This window comes from Indicator indicator, chromosome 8, assembly GCF_027791375.1.
Source record: "Indicator indicator isolate 239-I01 chromosome 8, UM_Iind_1.1, whole genome shotgun sequence".
NCBI classification, from domain to species: domain Eukaryota; kingdom Metazoa; phylum Chordata; class Aves; order Piciformes; family Indicatoridae; genus Indicator; species Indicator indicator.
Genome location: NC_072017.1, coordinates 7,919,679 through 7,928,936, shown reverse-complemented (window position 1 = coordinate 7,928,936; position 9,258 = coordinate 7,919,679). Strand labels below are relative to the sequence as shown.

At 38.9% G+C, this 9,258-nt stretch overlaps 1 protein-coding gene across 1 annotated transcript in view; it reads right to left on the bottom strand.

Moving 5' to 3' along the window:
• Positions 1-4,932: 4,932 nt before the first annotated feature.
• The window catches only part of ARAP2 (ArfGAP with RhoGAP domain, ankyrin repeat and PH domain 2), a 122,641-nt gene continuing 118,315 nt past the window's right edge, over positions 4,933-9,258 (bottom strand). The window contains exons 31-32 of the mRNA XM_054382985.1: positions 6,530-6,661; positions 4,933-5,283 (exon numbers count right to left, since the gene is read on the bottom strand). Coding sequence (XP_054238960.1) covers positions 4,933-5,283; positions 6,530-6,661 — 483 coding nt within the window. The remainder of the gene's footprint in view (positions 5,284-6,529; positions 6,662-9,258) is intronic.

Sequence of the window (9,258 nt, the reverse complement as noted above, 5' to 3'; positions counted from 1 at the left end):
AGTCACAGGGTAAAGGTAAACTCTGCAGGAGCACACTGTAGATCTCAGCTAGTCAAATTCACCCCACACTTAAACAGTCTCTGCTGAGGCATAAAAAAACCTGTTAGTCAAACTGCTCTTTTGAACTAGCAGCCCAAAACAGTATCTTGGAAATAGACCTGTTTCAAAGAAAAAAAAAAATCCAAAGTAGTAGCCAATATTTACTTCAACTAAAGGGAGAAAGAAAACAAAGAGATTTCAGCTCATATTTTTCAGATTGTTTCCCTTCCCCATCCTAAGAAATATGAAAACTTCCAAACAAACACAAACCAGGCACTGTATTACAATTACCAACAAGCAGGCATTATATTACAGTTATTAACTACCTCAGTAAACTAAAAGGATGAGTCCTTGTCCTGAGGGACTCATTTCTGAAGGGTGGCCCTATATGCAGGCTGGCCCCACTTTTTAGGGAAGTCTGCTGCCTCCCTGGGCCAGGAGTCAAGAATGTAAAATGAAAAGTTCCCATCATGGTTCAGCCCTTGGATTACTGTCTGTTACTAATTTTTCAAGTAGGTAGTGATGAACTTAAGAAGTCTATAGGCAATGAAGAGAGACTTCAGGGGCCTGGGACAGCTGGCTAAGGGATTAGGAGTGCAAGTAATGTTCTCCTTTATCCCACCAATTGCAGGGAGTGATGAGGGCTTTCACAAGAAGAGCCATCAGATGAATTCTTGGCTTCAAGTCTGGTGTCACCAGCAGAATGTTGGGTTCTTTGACCATGGGTTGGTCCTTAAGACACCAGACCTGCTAGCAATAGATGGTGTTAACCTGTCTCAATGGAGAAAAAATAATCCTGGGACAAGAGTTAGCCAGATACCCAAGGGAATACAATATTGGACATGGTGGTCACGAATGCCAGTGAACTCATCAGTGATGGCAAGACTGGGGACAGCCTGGGCTGCAGTGATCAGGCACTGGTGGAGTCTGCAGTCCTAAGGGACATGGGACAGGCAAGTAGCAGAGCGAGGAAGGCAAATTTCCATCTCCTTAGGGAGTTAGTAGCACCCCATGGGAAAAGATCCTAAAGGACAGGGCAGCAGAGCAGAGCTGGCAGATCTTTAAGGATGCTTACCCTTAGAGCACAAGAACTCTCAATCCCCATGTATAAGAAATGAGGCAGGGAAGGGAAGAGACCAGAAAGGCTGCTGGTCAAAACAGAGAGCAAAAGGGAAGTACACGGAGGGACAGGTAACTTGGGAGGAGTATAGGAACGCTGCCTGGTTGTGTAGAGATGAGGTCAGGAAGGCCAAGGCACAGCTAGAGCTGAACCTGGCAAAGGATGCAATGAATAGCAAGAAAGGCTTCTACAGGCCCATCAACCAGCAAAAGAGAGACCTTTGAGGGTCCTAATATTCTCATTGTTATGATAAAATACCTGTATCTCACTGAACTTCATTTTGCACATCAGCCAGTAAGCACTTACCAGGTTGTTTAGCAGCTATCCTATGGAAAGACATACAGCAATCTTTTAAAAAAGATTTTTTTTTGTTCCCCTGAAATAAAAAAAAAGAAATCCATTGCCTGTTTTAGAGAAATAGCATTTATTCAAATATTTCCCATTTATTATCTAAAAATTACACTTCCTTTACCATTCTACAACATGGCACAGGAACAATTAAAGATTAGCAGGCATTAATGTATTGCAACAAAACACATTTATTCTGCAGGTCTTAAATCAGTCTGAAATGTGTAGTGCAGTGCTGTGTCAGATAATTGGTAGAAAACTTTTGCTCCCTCTTGGAAATAATTAATTGCCAATTGCATTTCTACTTTCCCAAAGAACCTTTTCTTCGGGTTAACACTGTCACCACTTGTCAGTGTGGATGTGCACATAACTCTGCACATATACACATATATAATGTGACACTAATACAGAATGTGACACAGGACCCCAGATTTAAATGTATTTTAGTAAACATCCTTTCTTCTTGATTTTTAGGGCCTGCTAAGAGCAGCTATACAGAGAGAGTTGAGCTGTGGTATGCTTTTGAAATAGAACAAATGTTTCTCTAGTCCTTAGATCCAATATAAAAACCCCACAAAGCATTTTCTTCACAGACATATTCACTTCAATGCACAAACCCCTTACACTGCTCCATTTATTCCATTAGTGTAGGGGCTTAAATGATGCATGAGGCTTTCAGCAGTGAGGTGAATGTCATTTTTAAGAAGCCAATAAAAAGATAAACAATACGAGAACCATAACTCAACACTGAAAAATATTTGCAAAGAAAAAGTACAACTGTAAACAGTACATTCAGGTCCAGCCTCAGACAGAAAATGAAGTAATTTCTCCTGATGGCATCGTGCCTCAATTTAAATCAGCATTTAAGAATGTGCTTATTAACATTAAGCCTCGGCTTGAGTCAAAACAAGTGAAGTTCAGGCTTTCTCCAGCCAGGGCTTCAATTAGAAGAGGTTCAATTACAAATTAAAGGCAGCAAAACAGTCAATAGAGCACTGGGAAAATTAATCCACAAACTTGTTTCAGATTTAACAACTGGTCAAATTTGGTAAGTCTGAAAGACTAAACTTGCTTTGTCTGTCCTGCTTTCCAGAAGAATACATACAAACCACTATGAAATACTTGAGTTTGGTCTCATTTTCCTCCTATACATCCAAGCAAAGTGGCCAGATACATTATTTGAGTAATTTGTCTCATTTCCTCAATCAAACAAATTCTTCTTCCAATTAAGCTGCTCAATGCAATCAAGAATAGAAGTAAATGATGTGAGAAATGTTACAGCACCTGTGACTACCAAAAATAGAAAAGGGGGATAAGTGAGCACTCTGCTTCTGTATGGGAAGAAATTTAGCAGCAACATAAAGCTTCTTCAAAACTAGCCATTAATAAAAACACAATAATCCTCACTGATGCTGAGGAAATGGAATTTTTCCTTAGAAATGTTAAGGAATTAGGATACCATTTGAAAAAGTTTCAGATAAACAAGAAGTAATTTAAAATTCTCTTTTACCCTAAGAGGTCTGGCCAATTCCAATCAAACTCGAGGAGCACTAAAGGCATCAGTTTAAGTTTTTAAAAGGTTGGTGAAAATCTGTGGCAGGGTGGCTAATCAGAGCAGCAAAATAAAGCTGATTCCACTGCTAATGCCTTCCCTGAAGCAACGGTGCAGTGTGAGCTCATTAGCTCCCTGCTCTGTTGGTCCTGCTGCTTAACCAGGCAGCATCTGCAGCCCCTGGAAACAGCCTCAGCGCAGCAGTGCCTGTGCCTTTTGCCCATCCAGCTGGTATGGGACAAAATAAAAACTGGGATATGAAATGAGAGAGGAATGGAGGCAGTGTCATGGGATAGGGGAAAGCAAGATCCACAAAACAGCTAAGAAAATGGATTTGCTCACAGAGGTTTTGTACTGAAGCCAGATTCTGGGGTTTTAAACTTAAGAAACTTGGGGCTTAAACAAAATAGCTGCAGAGTGACACGTGTTTTCAGGAACTGCCACCTGCATGTTGAGAATGCAGCAAACGAGGCTGCTGTCTCAACTCTGGGACCTCTCCTTGTGCTCGGAAGAGCCATGCTGCAGGTGTATAAGCAGCCTTTCCTAGTCCCAGCAAACAGCACGCTGTTCACTTTTGTCCCCATGGTAAACAGAGGAGTTAATCCCTTCACCATTAAGTAACTGGCACTTCTTAACTGAGATAGAATCATAGAATACACTGGATTGGAAGTGACCTCTTGAGGTCTAGTCCAACATCCCTGCCAAAGCAGGATCACCCAGGGCAGGTCACACAGGAATGCATCCAGGCAGGTTTTGAAAGTCTCCAGAGGAGACTCCACAACCTCTCTGGGCAGCCTGCTCGAGGGCTCTGTCACCCTCACAGTAAAGCAGTTTCTCCTCATGTCAAGGTGGATCTTCCTGCATCCAATCTACATCTACCCTTCTCTAGCTTAAAACCATTGCCCCTTGTCCTAGTGCTACACGTACCCTTCTGTGGGGACCATTTTTTCTCAAGGAATTTAATTTCTCATGCAAAAATTAAATATTCATCAGTTGCCAGCAACTTTGTCAGTACCACGTAAGCTCTGTCCAAACAGTGATAGGAAAAAATCTGCCTTTTTGACCTTGAGCTAACCAAGGGCTGTTTATAAAATTACTTCAGTCTGCTGAGCAAAAAAGAGATGATGCCACTCTTCCAGTTCACCCACCCTTTCAAATTAGATGTTGCTTTGAAGACATTTTTGCCACCCTCAGTATTCTCTCTTACTGCTTAGACGTCACAATCAGATGTAGACCACAGAGATGCAGTTCTGACAACTAATACATTGTCTTTTCTACCACATTCCTCTCCCTCTTGATTCTTTCACATGCTGCCCTGTTAGAGGACAAATTTCTGGAAGCAGATATTAATGTTACCATTAAATATAAAATAAAAGTTACATTAGAACCCCTCCACTTTTCAAAGCAGATGTTACTCATTTTTATAGTGTTAGACAATTAAAAACATTGCCAGGCAACAGTATGAGTTTCAGAGTGTATTTTGTCCTCCTTCCAAAAATACCTCCCCAGTACTTATGAGATGTTACAGAATATAAACAGGAGCAAAAGCTTTTCATAGTGCTTAGAATTATTGTACAAAAAAAAAAAACCAAAAAAACAAACAAACAACCCTAAACAACAAAAAATAAAACCAGACAAACTCCTGGTTTCATTGCACTGCACAGGAAAACTTCCAAGCTTCAGGAGTTTTACATAATCAGTTCTCTCAGTTCATTCTTAAATTATAACACATGGAACACACATACACAAAATCAACAGCTACATATAAAATAATTGTATTTCCTCTGCACTGTACAAACTCACACTTAAAAAAAAAAAAAGTCGACTCTTTTTGCCCGGAAAATGCACAGAGAGATGTATTTCTATCAGGAAATCAGCTGGAGGTTTCATCATTAAGTGCTCTGCTCTTCTGCAGCACGGTATTTAGTTCCTGAATCACGTTTGACGGCAATTTGTGATCTAATTCCAAAGTGGTTTTGTTTGCTTTGTTCTTATTTTTCTTCAGTGCCTTATGTGGTCTTTGGTGGAGGTCACTCATTCTTGCCCCCACATCCTCAGAGGCGAAGCTGTGCTGTGTTTTGGCGTGGTTTCTCACCTTCTCCTCCTTCCTTTCCAAACATTGTGCTACCAGAGAGGCTTTTTCTTTCAAGTTTTTTCTTTCTTCCACAAAGTCATTTTCATGGTGCTCACCAAATCTTTGTTTCCCAGATTGCACTTCTATGTTCTGAGCAGCAAAGAAGCAAAGAGAAATCAGATCCTTCACATTTCCTCACATTCACACCACATTCAATAATATTTAGGTTGCAATTTTTGCTTGTTAGTTTCACCTGACAGTCTAAAAGAACAAATCAATTTTACTCAAGAGCTGAGACAGCACAGTTAATAGTTTTAAATCCCCACAATTTGGGCTATTATCATTGAGTAAGCATTTTTAGTGAGCCTATTTTCTTAATTAGAGAGACTTCTGAAAAAAAAATAACATAAAGCTTACAATGACATGCATGATAACAATAAAGACATCCATTTTCATATACTCAGATTTTGACTTTCCAATTCATCACAGCAGGCTACATTTTAATGTTTTACATCAGATCCATAGGTACTTAAAACCTTAAATTCTTAATTCTGAATTTGTAAATCAAATCGATACTGAGAATCTTTGGGTTTTGATAACTTAATGACTGAGTGATATGAATGCACAATCAGGGTGAATTTTATGTGATCATAAAAAGATTTTCAGCAGCTGTTCCCCACCACCTAAACAATTCTAAAGACTGCCTGATACTTCCAATTTAAGTCAATATACCGGGAACTCAGATAAAACAACAAACTGAAGGCAATGAAACTGATCCATATTGGAGGGCTGTTGGTGGCTATGGAAAAGAAAAGGTATATCAAATGTTGCATCTAAATTTGCACCTGGATTGAAATTTGAGGCAGGTAGATGTTGAAGGTCAGGTTGGATGGGGTCTTGAGCAACCTGGTCTAGTAGAAGGTGTCCCTGCCAATGCCGGGGGGTTGGAACTAGATGATATTCAAGGTCACTTCCAACCCAAACCATTCTATGAATCTATCAAACTGTACAGTGGAAGAAAAGTGCTGAGATCCCAACATCCACAGAGACATTATTTCAGGGTTGTTGCCTTTTGGGTTTTGTGGGGAATTTTGTTTGTTTGTTGTTTGTATTGTTCTACCCTCAAATACTATTTTTTAGCTTCTTCCTACTGGCAGAAGGCCTGGTTTTGCTTGCAGTATATTAGATACACTCCTGCAGAACATCTTCAACTTTTATCACAATGTGGAGTTTTTCCACATTAAATTGTCCTAATTATTCCTTTAATGACAAAACAATGGAAAGGACATTGATAACCAGAACATCTATATTATGTATTTATCCATCTCTAAGGAGTTCATTGTTACTGGACAGCACTGTGGTTAGAAGTTCTAGACCAAGATTAAACCCCACTTACTTCTGTACCTCCTCTGATTTTACAAGTGTTCTTCTCCTGATGAATGGGTATTAGTGCTAAGCCTCCAATCTTTGGACTTTTAGTTATGGACTGTTTCCTTGCTTTTCCAGCTGGTGGCCATATATCTGCATGCTGAAAAACAAGATCATTCCTTATTATTTTGTATGGAATTTCATAAATACACAACATTCTTTTGTATGTATAACTCTCTTTGAAAAAGCTATCTACTGTGCAACCTCCTCTTGTGGGAGAAGAAAACACCACAGTCCTTAAAATTACATTAGTATTTTGTAAGTGCTGCACAATAATCAGAACCTCTCTATATAATTTTCATGTCTCAAACATCTCCACTTTGTTATTCTTCCCCACAAGAGTAGTGAGGCACTGAGTGCTGAGAGTTGTGGAGGTTCCAAACCAGGCAGTGTTCAAGGCCAGGCTGGATAGGGCTTCCAGCAAGTAGGCATAGTAGGAGGTGTCCCTACCCACAGCAGTGAGGTTGCAACTGGATGATCTTGAAGGCCCTTTTCAACCCAAACCCATTCAACTATGATTATTCCAATTATTTTCTAAGAACAGAAAATATCAAACAAGACACACACATACTACTGAACTGATTCAGTTTCAGAATTCCACATGAGCAGGCTTCAGAAGTCTCAACAAAAGTTCCTGCAATAAAATGAAATCACTCTAATTTGCAAACAAGTGTTTCAAAATCTGTATGAATAATTTCGGAGAAAATCGTTGCTTAATTAACAATAACACCACATGTTATCCAAAAGGAAATGGCTTCAGTAATAGCTTTTGCTTTAGCTCTACTGAAACAGATCAGTTTTGGGGAGAACTCCAAAGTGTGAAGCTTCATTCTGAGTGAAAAATATGACTGGGAAGGGGAAAAAAAAAAGAATTAACTTAATATTTCAAATAAATCTTAAAGTATCTTCCTGTGAGAGGTCTATAATGAACTTCCTTAGTTCATTATATTTAGAATATAATATAGAATTCCACATGCCGAAATTTGAGTACAAGTGCTTGAAGCTTAGCATCCTTTGGTGATGCTAACATTAATCCAAAAGATAGCTCTGAGGACATGGTAGTGTAACAGGTATTTTGCAAAAGAAGCTTTAACCTAAGACTCTGTGAATCAAAAAGAATGTAAAAGGCCTACAGAAGAACAGTTTCTGAAGCTTGGAGATGACAGCAGAAAGCTAAATCAGCACAACTCCAAAGGAAATTGTCAAGCCAGAACTGCAAAGGAACCCTAATGAAAGCTGAGAATGCTTTGTGTAAACATTGGCAAAATACTAATCCAAAGCATCAATTATAACAAAAAGGAAAGAAGAGATTTTGTCTGAACACAAGAAGAAAAACCAAACAACGAACCAACAACCCTTTTTTACTGTGAGGCAGTTAAATACTGGGACAAACTGCCTAGAGTGGTTCTGGAGTCTCCAGTTGCTCAGATCTGACTGGACACAGCCCTGAGCAACCTGCTCTAGATGACTCTGCTTGGACAGAGGGATTTAACTAGGTGACCCCTAGAGGTCCTTTCCAATCTAAACACTTCAGTGACATTGTCCAAATCAGCAATATATTTCTTTTCACATGTGTCAGAATCTTTAGTATCCTTTATTGTTTTGAATAGTATTCAATTTTCAAATCCACAAAGTCTCTTCAAGACTGTATACAAAAAAAAAAAAAATCCAGCCATGGAGCTGTGATCATACTTGCAGATGGTCTTAAAAAGCCATCAGAATCAGTGACTATTGGCTTTGATAGCAGTCTAGAAATCAGGAGCCCCAGTTCCAAATTTAGCAAAAGTATTTTATAGATTCACACCTTTATGGAGATGGAACTTCTGAAGGAAACTGACTCTCTTAATTCTCAGCAAGCTTAAGGGAACTGTCCCTGTCAGTTAAGCAGTCTGATTTCCCTTTTGTGTCTGTAAAATTTCTTAAAATAGAACTCTAGGGAAGTACATCAGAAATACTAGCAACGTATTAGGCCACATAATAAATGTATTTATTCATAGTTTTGACCTATCTGCTCAACTGCACCTCATGGTAATATAACGTGCCTCTCTCTGGTTGATCAAAGGCAATGGAACTGGGAGAATATTATTGTGTCTATCTTCATATCAATTAATTACTTCCAACTGTACTATGTGTGCTATTAAGTGATTTTGGACAAAACTGTTAAAGAATTTGAGAATCAAGTTTCAGCCATATTTTTCAGGATGATTTCGCACAGAACCGAAAGAATCAATGGTTCTCCTTCAAACCCTTTTAGAATTGACCAGCTTGAAAGAGAACATTAAGAACCTTTGGGATAACTTGATTTTCTGCCAAAAGTAATTGTGTTACTAGGTATCAGTGGTACCTACACTTTACTATTTACATTCTCTGCACTACTTATACCACAGGAAGAAACAGTATCAGAAAACAAGGGGGATGAAAAAGATAACAGTATCATTATCTTACTGATATGAACTCACAATAAAGCCTTATTCTACTCAAGGAGCACAGTAACACAGATTTGTCTCCTTCCTAATTGCACTGGCTTATTAATTGTCAACATCTTAATACCTCAAAACCTATTTTACAGTACTTTTCAACTTGTAGTCTAAGCTATTCCACTGACAGATACAATGTACTGCCTGCAGTCTCTCTAACATGAGGATGTTCAAATACTGTGGTACTAGATAAGGTAAAAGACTTTATCTTCCTTAAAGA